Below are 23,352 nucleotides of genomic sequence, written 5' to 3' on the forward strand. Positions count from 1 at the left end.
CGAGAAAGGATCGACAACGCCGTCTGAGCTGAAAGCAGTTCGGGCTATTTTCAACATCATCGTGACTTGAGAACGTTATCGTCCAGTGCACCGTGACGTGACGCAATGTTCGAACTGCTTGCAGTTTGGACATGGTGGAAGGAACTGTTTCATCAAGAGTCGTTGTGCAACCTGCGGAGGTGAGCACAAAACACAAGCTTGCGAAACAATCAACGAGAACATCGAAGCGAAATGCTTCAATTGGGTCCTAAAATGAAGCTTAGATTGGTGATATTATTGTTCACAGCGATAAAGCTTATTTTTCTTAGTACAATGACCCTTTGTACGACCATAAAGAGCTTAAAAAAGATTTTTAAATCAATTTTGAAAAATTAACCTCGCGGTCCTTCTTGACAGAAAAGCTCCTACTTGACAGGTCGTTCCAAGGGGACCATAGTTGATCTATCGAAAAAATGTTGTCTTGTCAAAAAAAAAAATTTGCATTAAAATGAAAAAAAGTGATCAGAAATGGTTTTTAATCGTGTTTTTTACCGTTGTACATAAAAATTGGCATAGGGCTTTAGTACCCAATTGCGGCGGCGACCATTCTACCAAGAATCGTAGCTGCCCAAAACGTGCTGAGTTTGTAAAAATTCGGCAGCAAGCGACGACGAGGCACCAACCAAATCGTCGCAAAACACCATTAGCATACACGGACGTGGATTTTCCTGCTTTGGCGTCACCTGGAGCGGGATCTGTTCGAGTGGTTCCAAATCTGCAGCCATTGCCGTTGAATCAGCGGCAAAGAGTTGCAGAGCATACAACACCTCCAGGCTTCAGTCAGCAACCGAGGGAAAACCAACCAACATCAACGGATGAAGGCAGTACACTCAAACCCCGATGGTTTGACACCAACTGTTGTCAAACGAACGGGGTCACTTTTTAGTTTGACACCCCTTTTACACGGAGTTCACACACACTACCAAACGTTTGTTTTGATAGTGTGCGTGAGCGTCGTGTAAAAAGTGACAGTTCGTCACTTTTTAGCTTGACTTTGACCAACCAACGGGGTACAAACTAAAAAAGTGTCAAACGAAAAAGTGACCAACCACCGGGGGTTGAGTGTAGTGACCTGTTTTCACCACAAGAACTTTTGAACATTTTCATCGAGATGACAACAATTCTGCGTGGGTGCAAAACTCGCCAAGAACAAGTAAGAACTCTTGGAGCATTCATCTTAAAATACAGTTCGTAGTTTACTCGTTCTAGTGATTTTGAATATTTCAATGGATTTATTTTTTTTAGTTTTAGGTTAGGATTAGCTGTTAAAGTGATTTTTTTTTTCTTTTTTACCCAAATGTATTCAATTCAATGCAATAATATAAAAAAATTTGAAGCAAATAAATAAATGTGATCAGTTAATAATAAAACGAAAAATACAACAAAGATGAAGAGCATTAGACCATACCACTTCGAATGTAAAAGAAATGTAATTATTATAAGAAAGTTCAATAAAGACATATTTAATTAAATTAAAAAATTAAGGAGAGGGAGCGATTTCTTGGGGCATTTCTTCACCCTCTCTGACTTGCTTGCGCTGCCGCTGCTACCCATTTGATTTTTTTCTTGACCGGTTCCTTCCGAAGTGCGTATACCGCTTATCGTTGTATTTGAGCATAATTTTAGTTTCATTTGACCCAATGTCACCCCCTCTAAGGGGTGAGGTTGGGTCAATTTTCAAACTATTGGCATTTAAGGTAGTGTTCATCAAAATCCACCATATTTTGGGAAAATGTTAGTAAGCTGGTAATGGTGTATAGGGGTGGGTCAGATCGGTCAATTCGTGCTTGCCATTTTATTAGGGAACATAACTTTTTTAAACAAGAGTGTGTCCCTTATGTAAACTGTCATTTGAGTGAAAGGGATACACTCCCATAAGGAATACATTGTAGAAAAAAAGCAAAAACTACTCGAATGGAAATACTCCATTTTTTTTGCGTCTGCGTCTGGGTCGAACGGAAAATCTTGTTCTTACCTTTACCCACTTGGTTTCGGGTTAAAATCCTTTTAAACTTTAAAGGCGAAACTCCACACTGTAACTGAAAATCGCAGTTTGCTGAATTTGTTTTCGCACCGCACCATGCGATTTTGTCAGTTCAACTACGATTACACTTTTTTTGTGTAATTGCAGTCGTACTGAAAAAATCGTATGAAAAGTGCGAAAACGAACTCAGCAAAGTGCGAATTTCAGTTACAGAGCAGTATAGAGTAATCTACGTGCGTATGTATTGCGTGTATGTACAGGAAAATAAAGTGAGGTTAAATTTTGTCAGGCAGCAAAATGAAATGGTGCGCTAGTGTGTGTACGAGAAACGTCATAAAGCTCTATGAATATTACAAAACAAAATTTCGATGCCAACATTTCAAAAAGCATCATGTACAAACCATGCGTTTTGAGAAAAACGCATTTGATTGTTGAGCATCCATTTTCAATTACCATTTTTATATAAAAGCAAAATAAGATGTTTTAATGATAACAAACGATGAAAAACGTTGCTTTTGTTGATACTTCGATGCCAACATTTCAAAAAGCAACATGTACAAACCATGCGTTTTGAGAAAAACGCATTTGAATGATGAGCATCCATTTTCAATTCCCATTTTAATATAAAAGCAAAATAAGATGTTCTTAATGGGAGTGGTTATGCTGAGTGAAAAACACGTCTTCGTGGGGAAAAGGTTTAATTGCGAATGAACATGAAAACTACTAAGTGATCGCAGATTGCTTCGATCTTCAATACTCCTCCTCAAACAGCGATCACTTAAATCTAAGACAGCATGATGTAGATCGACCTCCTGTTTCTTCAACGGCTCACCCAATCCATCAGCTATCTGCAACTTAGCCTTGATGTAGATCACATCGACATCGACACATTCCAACGTGCCCCTCATAAAACGAGGTTGGATGTCGATACACGCCAGGGCTACCGCAGCCAAGGACAGGGCCATAGACTCCGCCTTGCAGGTTGGTCATCTCCCAGGTCCTGTGAGCGTTGTACTCCTCCTGCATGGCACGTCTCCAGCCGTTGGAGATGTCCTGAGTCAGTGCGGCCTTGTGCACGTTCGGGTCGTCGTGCGTCGGGTACTGGAAACTACCATCCACCGGTCTTCGACTCGACGACGTCACACGCAGAACAACTGGAGTGGACGGTCCGTCCGACTTCTGGCCTCCTGAAACACGTGGGGAACGCTGACCACTGCACATGTTAGCGAATTCATTGTACTTGCCTGAAGATACGCGCTCCCTACCGCTGCGCAACCACGCCGGTGACACGGGTGGGTTAAAAGGGGTTCGCGGCGGGAGCGCAGGAAGTGTCACGGAGTCTTCAGCATCCTCGTTCGAACTTACAACGGATACCTCGTCGACCTCCTTCGTTCCATCTTCATAGTCCAACTTCACGACTGTACATGGTGACCCGTTACGCGCTCTTCTGCGCCTCCGTTGTCTGCTGCGACACGTGAGCACCCTGAGCTTTTCCTGCTCCAGCTTGAACAGCCCATCCGACCGACTTCCGGTCGCGACACAAACGCCTTCCTCGTCTAGCACCTCGCAACCGTTGCGTCGGAAAACTACAGTGTATCCTTTATCGACGATCTTACTCACGGACAGTAGGTTGGCTGCCAGTCCTGGTATCAGCTGCACATCGGTAACGTTGATTTCTTCTCCACAGGTCGTGTTGATCACAGCAGTGCCCTTCGCGACGACCTGCATTCCTTCCTTGTTGGCAGCGACCATCTTACCGTTTGCCCGCTGAACGTCGTGCAGCAACGATTTCGTTCTGGTCAAATGACGACTGGCTCCGGAATCGAAGAACCAATCTTCAGGTTTGCTCTCGTTCCCCGTCGTCAGTACAGCACCGAAGGCACGTCCCGGCTTGCTTCTCTCCTTATCCGGTGACATCGTAGACGACGTTTTCTCGGGGCAGTTCCGCGCGATGTGTCCATACTTCTGGCAAACGTGACACTTCGGACCCTTTGCCCGGTTTCCATGATGATCCTGTTTGTTACCTGGCCTGCTGATCGCAAATGCTGGGTCACTGGCGTTTTCCGCTGGCTCGTGTTCCTCCTGGAGCAACTTGGTCTTGATCAAATCACCCGTAAATGCCTCTCCGGAGTTTTTGAGAGCCATAACCATCGGTTTGTAAGACTCAGGCAGGCCTGCTAGCAACAGCATTCCGAGCCACTCCTCGCCGATCGGGAAACCAACACCAGCTAGTTGATTTGCGGTAGCAACCATCCTCGTCACGTACGCTTCCATGGATACGGAGTTGGCTAGGTTCGTGGTCATCAGCTTGTGGAGTAAGCCCCAGCGCCGCATCAATCCGCGATCCTCGTAGGTCTTCTCCAGCTTGTCCCACGCTTCCTTGGCCGTTTTCGTCCCCTGCACATGTACGTAGATCGAAGGATCGAGGCCAGAAATGATCCTGCCGCGAGCTTTCCGGTTCTTTGCCGCATCAACAGCTTCGTACGAACCGTCGGCCTTCTTGTTCGGCTCCACGGCAACCCACAGCTCCTCCGCCTCCAGATAGGACTGCATTCCAAACTTCCAGGTGCACCAATTCTCCCGGCCAATCAGCCTTTCGGCCACCGAGCATGGTCCTGTAGCTTGCGCCATCTTGACGGTACGGAACTTCAGGAAACTGCTTGCAGAACTTCTTCAATATTTCCGCTTCCAGAAACTTCTAAACTTTTCTTCCCACTTCTGGGCCCATAACCTAATGGGAGTGGTTATGCTGAGTGAAAAACACGTCTTCGTGGGGAAAAGGTTTAATTGCGAATGAACATGAAAACTACTAAGTGATCGCAGATTGCTTCGATCTTCAATAGTTCTAATAATAACAAACGATGAAAAACGTTGCTTTTACTGATACTTGATCATCCAAATTCAATAAAACAATATTTCCGTCGTTTTATTTAACATAACTCCTTTTGAAATCCTCAACGTCTATATCACCCTGCCGTCATTGAGGGGGACGCTTTGTTATGATTCGTTTTTCTTCGCCGAATGTACATGGCGCTTTGTTCATGATGATTTTTTCTCGTCACGAGGTTCATGTAGTCTTTTGTTTGACAGGTTGACAGGGCTATATAAACAGGGACTGCTGATGGCAGAGATTTTGTTTATGTTACTTTATTTAAAATCTTGATTAAACAGACTTTACTGAAGTAACTTTTGCTCATTTTTGGTGGAGAGGTAGCTTATTAGAAGTACTTTCAGAATATACAATAACCCAGAAAGTGTCAAAATGTACACGATGCCTTTTCAAATGTTACCGTCGATTTAATGTTTTCAAAATCGAACACAATTTTGGTTCATTTTGATTCTGCTGTCAGGCACAACAGCATCTTACCAAAAAAATAGTGACCCTTGAGTAGGTTCTTCGTAACGTGCATTGCAATCAGAAGCGCCGCAACCGCAACAAAAAAGAAAACATTTTGCGGTTTTAGAACTGTCATCCTCCGAAAAACATTAAAGCTGCATTTTTTGAAAAAAGTGCTGAATTTGTGGAAAAATTGGCAGTTGTTCTCGCTAAAAGTTGCCGCTCGCTTGCTCCACGATGGAAGAAGATCTGCTGATTGTGTAAGTATCCGTTTTTATCCACTTTTGTCCTGTAAAATGCCAACTTTTTCTTCCCACGCCGACAGCCCCAGCGGCTCTCCGGAATCATACTGCCGTCTGTGCTTTTCCGAGGCCAATGTGGAACCGTTGATTAGCGGTACCCATTTGCCGCCACCGAACCAGCTCCTGCTGGACCTGATCCGGCGCCACGTGGCCATCCGGCTCGACCCGGGGACACCTCAATGTGGCATTTGCGGTGCCTGCCGGATGATGCTGGAGGAGTTCCAGCGGTTCCGGGAGCGTTGCCTCAAGTGCGACTACGTGCTAACCGGCGAGCTGCGCAACGATAACGGTGAAAGGGAGGACGAGGACGACCTCGAGCAGGAAAAGATGTGCCACCAGTGCCGGATGGCGTTCACGACGGTGGCGGAGATGAAAACCCACTTCCAGGTGGTCCATAACCTGGAGCAGAAGTACAAATGTGCGCAGTGTCCGTTGAAGTTTACCACGGCAAAGCGGCTTGAGTTGCACCGTAAGATTCACGACTCGGAGCACCCGTTCCGGTGCCATTTGTGCACCGCTGATTTCAAGACGAACGGACTGCTCAAGCGCCATCGCGAAAAGTGGCACGAAATTCAGCGGGTGTTTGAGTGTCTGCAGTGTCCGCGAGTTTTCGTCACGGAGATTCACCTGCATCTACACACCAAGAGCATGCACGTTCCGGCCAACCTGACGGGCGAATCACTGAAGGAGGTTCCGGCGGCGGCTCCACCGGCGAAAAAGGCAAAGAAAAGGAAAGCGGAGTCGAATGCGTCCGCGGAAGTTGCGCCCGTTCCCCCGTTGGCGCCTCTAGGGAGCGTGGCCGTACCACCTGCGGCCCAACCGACGTCCAACGAGAATAACAAACCATTTCAATGTTCAACCTGTTTTAATCGGTTCCACTTTGTGGGATCGGTCAAACGGCACACTCGCGATGTGCACAACAGACAGGCCAATCCCGCAGAATGCACACCACTTGTCCCGGTACACCCGGCGATCGCGGCGCCAGAGCCGGAACGGGTCACTGCTTTGCCACTGGGAACGGAGTTTTATCAAATTGAAACAGTTCAACCAGCGGACATTTACCAGATTGAGCCAGTCGTCGTTCATGAACCGGTGGACAGCATCGTTCCGGATGTCGCCGTTGAGCCCACCATTCCGAAGCAGGAACCGTTCGTGCACTACCCGGGAACAATGCCCTGTCTGGTTTACTTGGAGCGCCTCGACGAAAGCATCATTCCGCCGATCGAAAACTACGAAATCCCAGTTGGAAAGTTCTATTTCCACACGCGACAAAAGAAAGTTCTACTTCAAGAGCCGCCGGAGGAGCTCCTCGCGGATGACGAGCTGGCTCAGCTCTACCCTGGCTTTGTGCAGGGTCAAACCCGTCGCGTTTATACGTGCGACATCTGCTACAAAGAGCTCCAAACTCCGGAGGGACTGAAACGGCACAAGCTCCGCCACAAGAGCGAGTACGATTTCCACTGCGAAGAATGCGGGCGCGGCTTTTGCGACAAGGGCAGCCTCGACCGGCACCTGCATCTGCACACCAACGATTTCCCGCACAAGTGTGACGAGTGTCCGCTCGGGTTCGTGCGGCCCCAGCTGCTGGCCAAGCACAAGGAGCGCTTCCACGGGCCGAACGCGACCGAGCAGCTGAAACTGCACTTTTGTCCGATCTGTCAGCGTGCCTTTGGGAAACGGACCGGTCTGAACAATCATTACAAGCAGTACCATCCGGAACAGACGGAACCACTGGCGGATGATGCTCAGGCACAGCAACCGCAGCAGGCAATGGAGGTTGACGAGGAGGGAGCATCCGCTCTGATGGTGGACGAAAGCCTGCTGATGGATGATAAAACGGCCCTCCTGGGAATGCTGCTGTGAGTTTTGTGTTTTCGATAAATCTCTTCTAATCTTTTCCAGTTTGTATTGCGTTTGTATGCATTTTTCCTTTAATAAGCATTCAATAAATAGTGGCAACCAAACTTTTTTTTATTGTTTATTGGAAAGAAATCCCTTTGAGTTGTCCATTCTGTTGAAAAGAAATGTTTTATTCAGCAAGTTGAAAACGTTTTAAAAATAAATCAAATCGAATTAAACTCAAATACGCCCGATTGGTATGCAAAAAGCAAAGCTTTCACAAACAAAACTTTTGCTATAAAAGTTTCTAGTCAAGGCATCCACCTTGTACTAAAAAAAGACGTCACGTTTTGGTGTTGGAATTTTTTGCAAACGTACACGGTGAAAATGAAATAAAGAAAAATGTAAACTTAATTCATGCTACACTTCTCATACACACTGAGCCAAAAATAATACAAATCAGCACAAATCCCATTTCACCCGCCAAGCCCCCCACATCTGTCAGTTCGATTTGCGCTTTCGCGAAGTGTTAGCAACTGTCAAACGGGGATCGGCCCCGCCGCCTTCGTCGTCGCTACGTAAACAATGTGCAGAAAATTTTCCTGAAAAGCGCACGACTGTTGGCCATCTTGTCTGATTCCGGAACAATTTTCGCTTCCTACGCGCGCCACGATGGCAGGCCGGCTTCCCCAGGTGTAAGTATAGCGCTCCACCGTTGCGATGCCCGTCACACATCCCTTCGCTCATCTTTTTTTTTTTTTTTGCAGCCCGTCCAACGATCCGACCCTATTTTGCCGGCTGTGTTTCTCCCAGACGAGCATGCACTGGGTTATCCGGACTAACGGAACCGAAGTGGACCAACCGTTTGTCAACACCATCGGCGAGTGCCTCGGAGTGTGGTTGAGCCTGTCGGAGGACTTTCCCTGTGCGGTGTGTCGCGAGTGCACCTCCCACCTGGACCAGATCCGGACGTTGCGCGAGCTGGCCCGGATGTGCGATGTGGCGCTGAAGCAGAAGAGGCGCGAGGGCCCCGCTGGTGGACCGGTGCTGTTTTACGACTGTCCGGAGGACCGCGTGTGGGTGAACGTGAAGCCGGAGTTTTGCCAGGATGATTCCGGTGAGTGAAGGGTGAGGGGGAGTGTGTTTGCGGTTGAAAGTTACGGACAGTTTTATGGTTTTTTAGATTTTGAGAATGAGCCTATACTGCCGGAGGTCATGCTGAACGAAACCAGCGAGGAGTTGGTGCAACTGCCGAAGACCACTCGACTGACACAATCGGAAAAGAAGCTTGCACTGGAAGGGTAAGTCCGCGGGCCAAAGCCGCTGATGGGTCAATTCTAAGCATTCTGTATTATTTTTAGATATTTCGAGATGTACACCGCTTGGAAGGAATCGATCGCCATAGTTCGGGACGACGACGAACTGACCGAGGAGGCTCCGGAAGCCAAAGCGGAGGAGGAGTTTAGCAGTGGCACTCGGAAAAAGAAAGAAGCGTACCGCGTGCGGTACCGAGAGCAACCCTCCAAGACAAACTCCCAACGCGCGGATCCCAACAACAAATCGGGCACGTTTTGCGCGGTTTGCAAGCTGGAATTGCGAAGCGTTGACCGGTACTTGACGCACATGTACGAAAAGCATCTCCCCGGAGGAAATACCTGCGTCGAGTGCAATCAGACGTTTACAACGCCCAGCGGGCTGAAGCAGCACGCGCAACGGCACAAAAACAACCTCCTGCTGAGCTGTGAAAAGTGCAGTCTCCAGTTTGTCAACGAAAATGAGCTCAAAGGTCACCGAACGACAGACGGTTGTCGGCAGGCGGCGGACCAGATCTACGGCAAATGTCAGTACTGTGACAGGACGTTCTCCCGCCAGGGCCGGTACATTTTCCACCTGAAGAGACTCCACCCAGACAAACCACTGCCGGTGCAGATCGGAGGACGTCGTAAATCAACAGCTGGTAGAATCGAACACCGTCGCAAGTCCGCCCCCCCTGCACGGACATCCCCCGTCCAGCAGTCCCCCGTGCAGCGAAGCAAAACACCGCAAGGTTTCACCGACTGGCGCTATCGGACGGGCGCGGGTCGCACCACCATCGAAAAGGGTCGCTTCCTGGTGATTTTGAACAACCTAACCCAGGAAGAAATCCAATCCCACCAGGACCCAATGCCGCTGAAAACTGCCGCCGGCTTTCACTTTGTCTGCATCATGTGCTACGGCGAGTTCCGAGAGCTGGACCACTTCAACGACCACCTGGAGCAGTGCCGGCGCGAGAACGGAACAGGCGCTGACCCGGGACCGCCGCCGATGGTCAAGTGTGAGTGCGACGTTTGCGCCGCCATCTACCAAAAGGTGGACCACTTTGTGGAGCATCTGCAAGAGCACGCGCGGCCATACGAGGTGAAACCGCACGAGTGCGGCCAGTGTATGCGACGCGGTTCCAAGTCACGCCAACGTGCGCGGGCATTGAGCCGGTGCAGCGAGATTCGGTAAACGGTGACTCTTGAAGAGTCGGGAGAATATGTAAGGGTTTTTTTTTCTTCTTTTGGCAGTGTAGTTTGATTTTTTTTTTTTTTTTTGTCGGATAATTCAGAATAAAAATATAGCGAATCTAAATGGAATTTGCAATCGTTTTTAGCTCTCTTCTTGGAATTGGAATTGATTATCAATGCGATCGATTTTCTTATTGATTTGGTGTCTTCGGCAAAGTTGTTGGCAGGATGTAGGTTTGGAATTTAAAGAATTCCAAAGAGCTTAAAAAACACAAATAAAAAAATGGAAAAATAAAAATGTCAGCAAATTAAAAAAACAAAACATCAAAATGCTGACGGCATAAAAAAAAATACTCAAAAAAAAAATAAAAACTACCAAACAAATTTCAAAAATTTAAAATAATGAAATAAATTAAAAACATTTAGGCCGTTGCAAATATTTTTCAAAGTTTATGTTGCCCCCCGCCCCCTTCAAAATTGGTCCGAAAAATCAGGGGAAAAAATATTTTTTTCAAAAAAATATTAAAATTTCAATGGAAATAGATGTCTAATTAACTGAGAACATTCTAAATCGCTTTTTTTCTGCATTGATAATCATATTAAACATGTTTGGACTCGTTTAAAAATATTTTGAACTTTTATGAAATTACAATGTACAGCACCGCAAAAACTTTTTTATCTCGCAAAAATAACATTTTCGTCAGTACTTAGAAATTTTGGAAATCAATGATTGCAAAACAACTGGACAGGTGTATGATGCATTTTAAAACGCTTTTTTCATGCAAATGTTGAAACCGTGGCCTATAATTTCAATTTTTAACTTTTTTAAATTTTTTTGCCCCCTCGACTTTGATCAGAGTCGAGGGACATAAACTTCATAAAATAATGGCAACGGCCTTATATAAATAAGATAAATAAATTATAAAATTTAAAAAATCTAAAAACATGAAAAACTACTTAGAAAAACTTAAAAAATATAAATTTAAAACAATTGAAAAACAATCAACAAATTCGTAGAATTTAAAAAAAAATATTCAAACAAATTAAGAAATAAATATAAAAAAGTTCAACAAAACTAACAAAAAATCGTCAACATTTAAAAACTGAAAAATATAAATATTTAAAAAAAAAATTGTTAAACCTCTAAAATTGTCCACGCTTCAAATAAAAAAGTTTTTTTTAATGAACAATTTTCCACGAGGAGGGGGAGCGGGTCTTCTTTTGGGATTTTAAAGCCATTCAAAAAATATTATAATCAAACCAATTTAAAAAAAATAAAAATAGAATTTTAAAACAATCTGATTCAAACAACTTAAAAAAAAAGTTCAAAATTAAAAGATCATCAAAGTTCTAAAAGAAAAAAAAACATTTTAAGCCTTTAGGGCCGGTATGCTCTTCAACAGAAAGGGGATCAAGAAACAGCTTTACGAACGGCAGAACAAAAGAGAGGGAACGGTTTCTTGGGGCTTTTCTTCACCCTCTCTGGCTTGCTTTCGCTACCGCTGCTGCCCACTTGAAATTTTTCTTGACCGGTTTCTTCCAAAGTGCATACCTTACATTAAGCTGTAAAAAATTAAGCCATTCAAAAAATAAAGATACAATATTTTAAAATTCAAAATATCACAAACTTCAGAAATAATAAAAAAAAGTGATAAAAATTCAAAAATCCGAGAATTTTGAAAAAAAAAACATTCAAACAAATTAAGGAATAAAAAATAATGTTTTTTTCCAAGGACAACAAAACTTCAATGAATCGTTAAAATTCTAAAAACTGAAAAATATATAAAAAAAAAACCATTAAAAAATAAATATTTGAAAAACTCGAAAATTTAAAAGATTAAAAGAAAAGATTTTTTTTTGAACTTTTTACCATTTATTTGGCTGGTACAAATTTTATTTAAAGTTTTTGCCCCCCCCCCCCCCCCCCCCCCCGTCCCTTCAAAGTTGGCCCGAAAAATCAGGGGGCAAAATTTTTTTTTTCAAAAAACTTCAATATTTTTATGAAAATTTAAGCGCAATTAGTTAAAATCAATTTAAAATGAATTCCCCTGCGTTTAGAATCATTTTTAGCATGTTTGGGTTGATTTGAAAATCTTTTGAATTTTTGAAAATTTCCGATGTCTACTATCGCTAAAGCTTTTTTTCGCTAAAATTTTTGTTTTCGTCAAATTTTACATTTTTTGAAAACTTTTATTTTACACTTTTTACAACTGAACTAGTGTAAAATACATTTTAAAACACTTTTTCCTTGCAAATGTTGAAGCTATGGCATGTTATTTTAATATTTATATTTTTTTATTTTTTTGCCCCCCCCCCCCCTCCTCGACACCGCCCAGAGCCGAGGGACAAAAACTTTTAAAAATATTTGCATCGGCCTTATTGTTTTTCTATACAGCCATTGCACGTAAAACAGGAAGTCTCAAAATCAAAAGTGCTCCGATTTGGCTCAAATTTGGAGTGAGGGTTCTTTGACCCAAATAATTAAACCCTTATTTTTTTTTTTTGTTTGGCGATTAGGGTGCTCCCTCCAAAAATAGGGTGGTCCAAAAATGGCGTTTTTCGTCGATTTTCGCAAAAAGCACATTTTTGAAAAAATGTCTCCGGAACGGCTGAACCAATTTTAGAGCGCCACATTTCAAAAGTAAGGTTGTTAGCTTTTAAAGAAAATTTTGTGGATGTTCGAAAAAGCTAGCTAAATATTTGAAAAGGTCCTATGAAAATTTCATTTGCTAATTTGGAGGTCTCGGGAACAAGGCAAGGCTGTATATCAAAGGTACTCGTCATCTTGCTTTGCATTAGTGTGAGTGCATGACTCCGTGCCACTAAAACCAAAACAATAACAAAAGAACAAAGGACCGTGCCAGGAAAACCAAAACATAAACAATGTCAATGTCAGTGGAGTGAGAGAGTCAGAGATAGCGATTTTGACAACCGCACTACTACACACTCAATCGCGAGTACCTTAGGTAGAAAGCCATGGGAACAAGGGGCTCATATATGAAAATATTATTAAAAAAGTTTAAAAAAATAATTAGGGTTCAACAAATTCTTGGTTGTTGTCAAAGGTTGGCTTTGGAAAATATTCATTGGAAAATTTCAGTTCGCCTAGCAGATTTGTTCACTGCGGAAGATTGACGATTTCAACTTCCTGTCAGTCGAAGCGTAGGAGAAACGTGATTTTATCGCGCAATAAGCAATATCAACATTGGAACGAAAATGTGGAATGAAAAAAGTGTTTTTTGAAATGGACCTGTCACACCTGTCCAATTGTTTTGCAATCATAAATTTCCAAAATTTCTTAGCAATGACGAAATATGTAGTATTGCGAGAAAAAGAGGTTTTTGCGGTGGTACATTATAATTTCATATCAAAATATTTTTAAACGAGCCCAATCATGCTAAATCGACGGCAACATTTCAAAAGGCATCATGTACATTTTGACACTATCTGGGTTATTGCATATTCTGAAAGTACTCCTAATCAACTACCCCTTCACCTCCTACTTCATTAAAGTCTGTTTTTTTTTTTTTTTTTTTTTTTTTTTTTTTTTTTTTTTTTTTTTTTTTTTTTTTTTTGAATTTAGCAGTTCTGTTCCAGGATGTTACATTTGCAATTCAGAGATTTGGAGAACCTTTCAACTGAGATCAATTCATAAGCCTTTGCAGGAAGAGTACATATTTAGGGAAAATACATTTTGAGAAAAAACCCTAGATCTATGTTTGGCTTAAAAACTAATATCACCGTTGTCGACGGGAGAGTGCTTCGATGAGCGGATTCGTTGACATCCCACAGGAAGTCCTGAAGGTTCTCGTTGCCTTTTCGATGCTTGCGTCGATGGTGTCGACGCCGGCCAGCTCGTGTAGATCGTCGGTCGGGTACCACGGGTCCAGGTTGTGCACCATCTTGAGCAGCTTGTTCTGCTTCACCTGGAGTCGCTAACGGTGCGATCTGGCGCAGTTGCCCCAGACCACAGCAGCGTAGGTCAGCATTGGACGGATGATGCACTTGACCACCAGCGACTTGTTCTTGATGCTCAGCTTCGACCGCCGATTCAGCAGGGAGTAGAGCGGTTTGGTGGACCGATCCACCTTCCCGATGATGTAGTTCACGTGCTTTTCGTACTTTAGCCTCTTGTCATGCACCACTCCCAGGTACGTGACATCGTCGTTCCACGTTGCAGGCTGGCCGTTGACGCTGATCGATCTGCGGGGAAGGTGCCGAGCAGCACGCCTCCTGGTGAAGAATATGGACTGGGTTTTCCCAGCATTCAGCTTGATGCGCCACTTCCACTGAAACTCCTCGAGGTTGTTCTGTGCCGCTTGAAGGTTGGTAACGACGATCTTCGGGCCCTTGTCCGACGTCAAGTATGCAGTATCGTCCGCAAAGAATGCGTACGACACTCCATCAATCATCGGCACGCGGAGGTGAGGATGTTGTAGAGAATCGGGCTCAGCACTGATCCTTGGGGCACACCGAAGGGAATGTTGTTAAAGTTTGTTTATTAATGATTTTAAATAAAGTATTTATTATAAACTAAATCTCTGGCATAAGCAGTGCCTGTTTATATAGCTCTGTCAACCTGTCAACAATCGACTACATGAACCTCGTGACGAAAAAAAAGCATCATGAAAAAGACGCCATGTACATTTGCCGATGAAAAGCGAATCATAACAAAACTTCCCCTCCACTTGCAAAAGACGGCTGCGCATGGACCTTTTCGAAGCACATGACCAAAAACCTCCTTAAACCTCAACCAACTTTATTACCGCCCTCACCCGACATTCCACCCGACGCTCTTGCGCTGAAACTCGGCCCCATCCCCGGCGGTAGCCTGCCTGTTAATGTCCATGTGCCGTTCCCGGCTGACGCACTCCTCGATAATCTCCCCGTCGCCCTTAACCAGCCGAGACCGGCCCGTTTCCGGATCCAGAACGCGCCGCACAATCGCCTGCCGCGCCTCGTACTCTTCGCGTGTTTCCGGAGCGCGCGCCCGGGTGTTCATCAAGTCCAGCGGCACGCCACAATCGACCGTGCTGCTGCTGCAGGTGGCGTCCGTCGGGCGCTTTTGCCTCTTTAGCTCCTTCCGGCGGCGCTTTTCCGCTTTGCGTTCCTCTTTCTGCTGCTTCTTGAGCGCCTTGCGCTGGGCCTTGGCCAGCTTTCGTTCCCGTTTGGCCTCTTTCTTTTGCAGTTTCTTCAGCTTGCGCTGCTGCTCCTTTTTGGAAGATTCATCTTTGGAGGATTTTTTCGACCGCTTCCGGTCCGGACTGCTACCACTGCTGCTGGAGGAGGAAGATCTGCTCGAGCCACTGCCGGAACTGCTGCTTCGACTGCTGGTGGAGGAGCTCGACGAATCACGACGGGAGCGCCGCGATCGGCCACTAGAGTGAGATCGTTTTACTTTCATTTCGATTTCGTACTTTGAAGTTTTTGTTTGATTTCGAGGAAAAGTACTTGTTTTCTTTTTTGTGTACGCTCAAAGACGAAGGTTCAAGTTTATTGAAATGTTATCCGTGCACGCATCACAAGAACTACCGAAAATACATGTTTGACGCTTTTCAGCCTCCCTTTTCCCTTTGTCTTTTCTTTTGATGGCATTTCGCGAAAATCTCTTCTCCTTCATCGAAGGAAGAAAAAGCAAAAAGACAACGAAACGCGAAGCTTGATGGGTTTTTCGCTGGTGCGTCGAAAAGTCGCGAAAAAAGTAGCTTTTTGCGGGCCGGAATCGCGTCCCACCGTCGCGGACCATGGAGTACGGTGCGCCCGGCGCGGAGGATCTGCTCGAGGTGTAAGTTTGACCGCTTGCGGGTGGAATTTTTCTTTGGGGGAAAGTTTTGAGAGAGAGAAAAGAAGACGAGTGTTTGGTGTCGATTGACACACACATACACACATGAGTACAAACGTACACACACGGTTCAAAATATTTGTCTTTTTTTCCTGTTTCTTTTGCGGTGGCGTAGGCCAAATGGCGACCCGTCCTCGTACTGCCGGCTGTGTCTGTCGGACCGCTCTCAGGAGCTCGAAGAATTGTTTCCGGTGGGGCAGGGTCCTCGGTTGGAGACGATCGATCGGATTGCGCAGTGCACGGGGATTCAGATTAGCCAGGATGAGGACTTTCCGTCGGCGGTCTGCTGGATGTGCTCGATGTCGCTGGAGGAGTTTCAGTGGTTCCGGGAGCGGTGCCGGCGGCATGATGTGCTGATTCGACGGAAGCGCAAGGAGCTGCTGTTGCACTCCGAGTACGACGTGTCCATCATGGACGATCCGGACCTGGAAGGGGGGTACATGGATGAAGGAGAGCAGGAGCCTCCACCTCCTCCGATGTTGCAGATTGCGTCGGTTCAGGAGCGATTCGACGCGGGACGACAGTCGAGTCTGAGCTTGCTGGAACCTACGACGTATCAGCCACCGGAGGAAGATCCGAACCAGGACGATTGCGATGATTTTGACGACGCCGACGAGGAGCTGCAAGATGTGAAGCCGGACCACGAGATGTTGGACGCTTTCGCACAGCAGTTTCGGGCAGCTACGAACGGTGAATCGGAACAGCGAAGTGAATCCGTCATGACTGGGACCACCTCGTCTAACGTAAACGATGATAAAAAATACCAATGTCCGGATTGTGGCAAACAGTTTAAGAGCAGAGCTAGCCTGACCGAACATGTTGTTGTACACACGAGCAAGTTCTCCTGCAAGGAGTGTGGCACCGGGTTTTATCGCATCAAAACGCTTAGAAAGCACCAGGAAAAGTACCACTCCAAGGACTCTTCTGCTCCTGCTCCGCTGCGTCTCAAGTGCGACTATTGTCCTCGGATTTTCCCGCGGCAAGCGGACCGCGTCCAACATTACGTGCGCTCCCACGCCCAGCTGTACAGGTCGGGCAAAAAAGCTCCACCGCGCAAGACAAGTGCTTCCACTAAACTCGAACGTCCTCCCAGTTCCGTCAAGCCGGCAGCTCCAGCGACTCCGCCGGCTCAGCTCAGTTGCTCGCTCTGCGTAACGCCCCTAAACTTCCCCAACACGAACGAACTGGAAGACCACATCGAAAAGTTGCACACCGACAAAGACGGCGTGCTGATCTGTCTGATGTGTCCAAAAACGTTCAAATCTCGAACCACCCTCAAAATGCATGTCCTAAATCACCAGGGCAAGCTCCCGCACGAGTGCAATGATTGTGGATCCCGCTTTGATCGCAAGCTCTACCTGGACCGGCACCGCCAACGCTACCACAACGGGGCCAACTCCCCGGCCATCATTACTCGGCTCCGCTGCAAACACTGTCCGCGAACGTTTCTCGAGGCGCACCAACTGGCAACGCACACGCGAAGTGTCCACGCCTCGAACGGCACCACCATCAAGCGCGAAAAGCTCACGCCCGATCCCACCAAAACGGAAGCAGCGCCAACGCCACCACCTTCCCGCCCAGAACTCAGCTTCGGGTGTCTCCAGTGTGGCAAAGACTTCCCCTCGCCGGCGCTGCTCCGCGAACACACCGACAGTCAGCACCCAGCAAAAAAGCCCACCTTCTACGAGGTCAAACCCATCATCATCAAAACGGAACCGGGCCTCGAGCCGGAACAACAACCAACCCCCATCAAGAAACGCACGCCCAAACCCGGCGGCCTGCCCCACAAGTGTCCGCGCTGTCCGAAAACCTTCTCGACCGGCTTCAACCTAAAGGAGCACCTGCGCATCCACACCGGCAAGCTCAAGTTCCGCTGCGAGCTGTGCAGCATGAGCTTCCACCGGGAAAAGTTCCTCCAGAAGCACATGCTGGCCAATCACGGACCGGACGGGACCGTCCGCAAGCCGGTCATCAGCTGCAAGGTGTGCGGGCGCGGCTTCCTACGCGGGTTCGATCTGACAAAGCACGAAAAAATGGCCCACGGAATGCACGGCGGATGTGACGACGGCGGCGGGGAACTCCAAAAAAATGGCGAGGACAGCGAGAACTTCGAAGAGTGAGTATGGTTGACGTTGTGACGATTTGACCCAAAACGAAAATGCCTTCCCTTTCTTTCAGAGTGTTGCCAGAGGACGTTGAGATACGGGACGTCGTTGTCACCCTGGAACGCCTTCCCGACGAAGTTCTGGAAACGGTGGATGTATCTTACGGCGACGATGATGATGACGAAGAAGAAGAAGAAGAAGCAGGAACGGAAGCGGAAACAGCTCAAACCGACGATCAAGAAGACTCCAAATCCGAACAGACCGTCCCTCGGATGAACATCACGCTGCACCGCTGTCCAAAGTGTCTGCGCGTGTTCAAGTCCCGCGCGATGCTTAGCCGGCACATGGTGTACCACCAGTCGGAGTTGCCGTTCCCCTGTGACGAGTGCGGCGTCCAGTTTGCCCGTAAGCCCCTGCTGCAGGCCCACAAGGAGCGGTACCACTCGGAGGATGCGCCGGCCATCGGCGAGCGGTTCAGTTGCAACTACTGCTCGCGTATCTTCCTGCGAGAGCGCGACAGAATCACCCACGTGAGGAACGTCCACGTCATGGAGCGAACCTACGGCATCCGGGAGGAGGAGGGCACTCCAGAGTTGAAAAAGTCCAAGCTGAAAAAGAAACGCAAGGACTACCTCTGCCTGCTGTGCAACGAGCGTTTCGAGGGGGAAAGATCCTGCCAACGGCACCTGTACCAAGTACATCCAGCCGAATCTCAAGCACCCGCAGCTAAAACAACCTCGGAATCACCTGCCACAGTCACTCCCAAGGAGGAACCCGCAGAGGATTCCACAGATCCACAGACGTCATCCGAAGATGTCAAACCTTCCAGCGCAAGCTCGCCAGCGCCTACTCCGACGACCACAACAACCCCAGCACCCGCCACTCGCGTCAAGCCATACAAACTGTGCCGCTGTCAGATTTGTTCGGCCATCTTCAAAAACGAAGAAAACTGGAAGGCCCACATCCACGACCACCCGAAACACTGCCGGCCGCACCACTGCGAAGCGTGCCTGATCACGCGCAAGGCCGGTCGCACCAACAAAAAGGTCACCTCCGTCGGCTTCAAGTGCCAGCACTGTGCAAAGGTGTTCAAACGGAAGGCCTCACTGCGGAACCACCAGCGGCTGCACAGCTCCGAACTGCGCTTCCCGTGCGACGAGTGTCCCATGAAGTACGACCGCTTCCGGCTGCTGCAGACCCACAAGGAAAAGTACCACTCGGAGGATTCGGTGCAGCAAGCGCCGCTGGAAACCTTTCAGTGTGAGCATTGCGATCGGATGTTTCTGCGTCTGTGCGACCGGAACCATCATATGGAGCGGGTCCACGGGCCGGAGGGATCCTACGAGGGAGGAGAGGCCGGACAGGCCACCAGCACATGAGTATTTTAAGTATTATAACACTGACATTGTATATCCACTACGTAAAACAACACAGACTCAAATCATACATCAGCAATCGATGTAGATTTTTATCTTATTTTTTAAACGTTAACTTCAAAAGATTTATCAAATTTACGCATTTCTTTTGTGATTTGTGATAAAAAGAATTTCATCGAGCCAGACGAATCATTTATTTTTTGAGTTTTACCATTACGATCATTACAGCAAACGCAACCCACTCACAAACTTTTTTTTTATTTTCTCTGATATTATTTGATACTTAATAAAATTGAGTAAGATCTGATGAGTGCCGAAATCATTTCAGAAATCATTCGAAATATCCCATACAGCTGAAGACCACACACAAAAAAGTACAGTACTTGTTCGGTAACTGGGCTGAGAACGTAGCCCAGTCAACGAATGCTGCTCGCTAACTGGGCTGAACGAAAAATAACGAGGGGACCACCGATGCATATTATTTTCGGTTTGTTTTGGGTTTTTGACGGTTGTCTGCTTTTTAACTGGGCTACGACCCAGTTATCGAGCGCCCAGTCATTGCAAATTTTTTTTTTAAGTTTATGTCACTAATGACCGCCATCTGGAATAACTTCTTCCCGCGAAACACAAATCTGGAGTTTTTTTTTAAAGGACCTATAAACCAAATTTTATTTTTTTGCTTTTTGGGTGTTTTTAGAACCGCCTTGAGTCAGGGGTATTCAAAAACACCCAAAAAGCAAAAAATGAAAATTTGGTTTATAGGACCTTTAACAAAAAAACTCCAGAAATGGGGTATGAATTCTAAGGGCATCTCCACCGCAGAGATCTAATTGCGTGGCAAACCTATCGGTTGGATCCCCAGTTTTAGCTTTGCTCCGTAGCTAATACACGTTTCCGCACCGCTGGGAGCTAATTTGGCTACTGAATCAAGCCCACCGCGGGGATCTAATTTATTCATTTTCCAATTTTAGCCGCTTGTAACAAAGAAATCTTTCTCGTCCAACTCTGATCGCTGAAGGCGAAGTAAAAAGGCGTTATTTTGAGCAAAAACATCTATTCAACCCAAAATTTCTACCCACAACTCTTCTTCTTCTTGTTGCCCTCTTCTCTGCGCTCTTCCTTGTGCTTTTCTTTGCGCTCTTCTTCGCGCTCTTCTTCACGCTCTTCTTTGCGCTCTTCTTCGTTTCACCCTCGCTACTCACGCTCGCCCGCTACAGCATCCTCCACGTGCGCCGCTCTGCGGCTGCTTCCGCGTCCTCTTCCGCATTCTCCGCCGGCGACCACCAGGTTTCCGCGGTCCCCGATCGTGCCGCGCAGCCACACGCCGACTCCAGCAGCTTTCGCTGTCTCTGACCGGTTTGACCGGTCCGCACGGGCCAGCCCGAATCGTTCCCCGAACCTTCCGCCTCTAAACTCCACGTGTCGACCCGATGTCGGACCATTGTCGGGCTTCCGCAAGCGGCCCGATATCCAAACCGACTGGGATGAGTTCGCCCTCGTCAAAAACACCCTGTGGAATGGCGTTGTGATTTTCGATTCCACGGATTGAAGATCTTGCAGCTTACCCCGTTCGTGCTGGGGGTGTTTCCTCCTCCGGTCCGCAGTCCCGTTATTTTGCGCGACGTCCAATCCGGCGTTGTTGGCTGCCGGTTTCGTTGCCCCGCGAGCTTGGCTGCGGATCGTAGACGCCAAGTTGTTCCGCGACAGCCGCTGGTCACACACGCGGTTTTGATTTCAAGGTTACGGACTTTTCCTGCCGGCCGTCACGGGACGATCCGTCCGCCGGACCAGGCGAGAGAGCAATGGCCGAGCCGTGGTTGTGCACGATGCCTCGACCCCCGAGCTGCTTAGATTTTTCCTTTCTCTCCCTCTCTTCACAAGCGACGCGCTTAGCGGGCAGCTTGACAGCGCGAGCAAGAGCGAAGTGGTGAGTTTCTTTTGCACGTTTGGACGCACTTCGGCATTTTGGCCAAAACAATGATTGCTTGGAGCGCGCTCGTCTTTGCTTAGATTTAATTTGACTCAAATTTGGATACAAAAATTCTAAACGCAACACGCTTTGTTGATCAAAATCAATGAAACTATGTTCTTGTATGATAGAACATGCTTTCAATTGCATTATATGTCCTAATTGTTTGCTTACATCAATAAAATATCATTTTCAAATTTTTAAAAGAGTTCATTCGATTTGCTACCGACATGTTTGCACCCCAACTTTCGCACCGCGGGTAGCAAAGCTAAAGCTAAATTAGCCTTCGAGTTCATTCAGCGAAGAAAAAGTTCATCGGGGATCCGTCGAGTAGCCAAGATAGGTGCTCGAGAAGTCCCCGAGCTGCCGGTGGCTAAATTTTTCAGCGATTTTTTGAATTATTTGTATTTGTTTTGGTTGAAGATGCATTTATTTTGATTATCAAACTTTCATGAATATTAAAGAAATGAGTAATTTGGTTCAAAACGACTTTATTTAATTGATTTTTTTTGAGTTTAATTTTTTTTGTATTTTTGAATAAAAAATAATCAGCCACCTATGTTTAATATAAGAATAGTTGTTGAATAGTTGTACCGTACCTAAAGGGTGATACGCAAAACACCATATGAAAAAAAAACGCCCCAGAAACGGTCAGGGAAAGGGCCAGGAAAAGATTTTTCTTAAGCGGTACACAACTAAAAAGCTGGGTGCTGAAAAGACAGAATGCGTAACGTGATTTCCGAATGATCCCTACTGCTCTTCACTAATACAACTGCACTACAGCTGTAAACATAAACAAAGCAGAAGGCTATGTTCAAGCTCAAGCGTGACATATTTTTTGCTGCTGAAGTGACTTGTTTTGAAACATTTTGGATCTGTTGATTTTAAAGTTTTCGCTGAAAAAATAAGTGCTTTGCGCTTTTTTTGTTCGTAGACTAAATGATGGGCGGCCAAAAGAGTCAATCTATGTTTTCCACGTGACGAACAATTGCGTCAGAAGTGGGTGGAATTTTATGAATCTGTAGAGCAAACGATTGGAAGTTCCGTGATTTTGTATCATTGAAGCGCAGTGATAATATCGGAGTAAGTTTATTCAATATTATTTAGCTGGTGCCATTCATAGCTATTGATAATTCGTCACTAACATTTCAAAAAAACATCATAAACATAGGTTTTGCGTGAGACATAGCGCTTATCTAATGTTAGCGACAAATTACCTTCACAAAATTTGTTGACTTCAAATACCTCAAAAGCTCGACGCCCTCGACTTTTTTATTCCTGAAAAAAATAAATCATAGATCGATTACAATACTTGCCACTTCTTGGTGTCATTTTTCAAACAGTAAATTGGTTCCACTTTGACAGTTCTAAATTGAGGCCGTTTTGCGGACAACTATTCTGCACCCAGCTAAAAAGTAACAAAAACGAAAAGTGGCGTTTGACGTTTCTTCCCGCGGCGCTTGTTTGCAATATGTTCTGATGAAAAAAACGAAGAATTGGAATTTTCCTTTTTGAATGCGACTGAAAATCACAAACGTTTTAATAATCTTGTTTTCGATATAAAAATATTGAAAATCCCCGCCGAATCTCAAAATGCAGAATTTTGAAATTAAAAGGACAGATATAGTTTTTTGGTCGAAATGGAGTTAAAAAAGAAGTTGTCTTTATAGCTGTCGGCCCACATGTCGGCCACCAACCAGTAACCTCTGGATTGTGAGTCCAGTGCGCTGTCCAATTGATCCACACGGACGGGATCGAAATGAAGTAAACCAGAGTGAAAAAAAAACTTGACAATTATCATACAAATATCTATTTTCTGACTAAAAAACTCAATAATAAAAAATCTTAAATTTGGAAATTCAAAATAAAAAATATGCAGAATTGAATAATAATTTTAATATTAAAGTATTTATAAATTCAAGAGCTCAACAATTTAAAAAAAAATCAGAAATTATAAGTCGAAATTCCAAAAGCTTAAAACTCTGAAATTAAGAAATTCGAAAATACAAATTTACGAAAAACCCGAAAATCTAACATTCAAAAACACTATTTTTATCAAAAATAAAAAAA

At 45.8% G+C, this 23,352-nt stretch overlaps 4 protein-coding genes across 5 annotated transcripts in view; 3 read left to right on the plus strand and 1 right to left on the minus strand.

The window, feature by feature from the left end:
• Positions 1-10,119, plus strand: part of LOC120427162 (zinc finger protein 497-like) — a 324,949-nt gene extending 314,830 nt beyond the window's left edge. The window contains exons 2-5 of one of the 2 annotated variants that reach the window (XM_052706189.1): positions 8,120-8,196; positions 8,269-8,618; positions 8,685-8,802; positions 8,863-10,119. In XM_052706189.1, the coding sequence (XP_052562149.1) occupies positions 8,174-8,196; positions 8,269-8,618; positions 8,685-8,802; positions 8,863-9,991 (1,620 nt within the window). In that variant the 5' untranslated portion in view covers positions 8,120-8,173 and the 3' untranslated portion in view covers positions 9,992-10,119. Of the gene's footprint in view, positions 1-8,026; positions 8,197-8,268; positions 8,619-8,684; positions 8,803-8,862 lie in introns of those variants that run through there. The other variant, XM_039592020.2, reaches the window with a different exon arrangement.
• On the plus strand, positions 5,447-7,626 carry LOC128092422 (zinc finger protein 729-like). The gene is made up of 2 exons (XM_052706184.1): positions 5,447-5,620; positions 5,686-7,626. The coding sequence occupies exons 1-2, from the start codon at positions 5,598-5,600 to the stop codon at positions 7,523-7,525; spliced, it is 1,863 nt and encodes a 620-aa protein (XP_052562144.1). The 5' UTR covers positions 5,447-5,597; the 3' UTR covers positions 7,526-7,626.
• Positions 10,120-14,256: 4,137 nt separating the features above from the next.
• Positions 14,257-15,534, minus strand: LOC120427163 (ADP-ribosylation factor-like protein 6-interacting protein 4). Its single transcript, XM_039592021.2, has one exon. The coding sequence runs from the start codon at positions 15,392-15,394 to the stop codon at positions 14,762-14,764; it is 633 nt and encodes a 210-aa protein (XP_039447955.1). The 5' UTR covers positions 15,395-15,534; the 3' UTR covers positions 14,257-14,761.
• A 60-nt stretch (positions 15,535-15,594) lies between these two features.
• Positions 15,595-19,620, plus strand: LOC128092417 (zinc finger protein 91-like). Its single transcript, XM_052706179.1, has 3 exons — positions 15,595-15,775; positions 15,948-17,948; positions 18,011-19,620. Exons 1-3 carry the CDS (start codon positions 15,735-15,737, stop codon positions 19,314-19,316), a joined length of 3,348 nt encoding a protein of 1,115 aa, XP_052562139.1. The 5' UTR covers positions 15,595-15,734; the 3' UTR covers positions 19,317-19,620.
• The last annotated feature ends 3,732 nt before the right edge of the window (positions 19,621-23,352 follow it).

The sequence above is a fragment of the Culex pipiens genome, chromosome 1, assembly GCF_016801865.2.
Source record: "Culex pipiens pallens isolate TS chromosome 1, TS_CPP_V2, whole genome shotgun sequence".
Classification (NCBI taxonomy): Eukaryota; Metazoa; Arthropoda; class Insecta; order Diptera; family Culicidae; genus Culex; species Culex pipiens.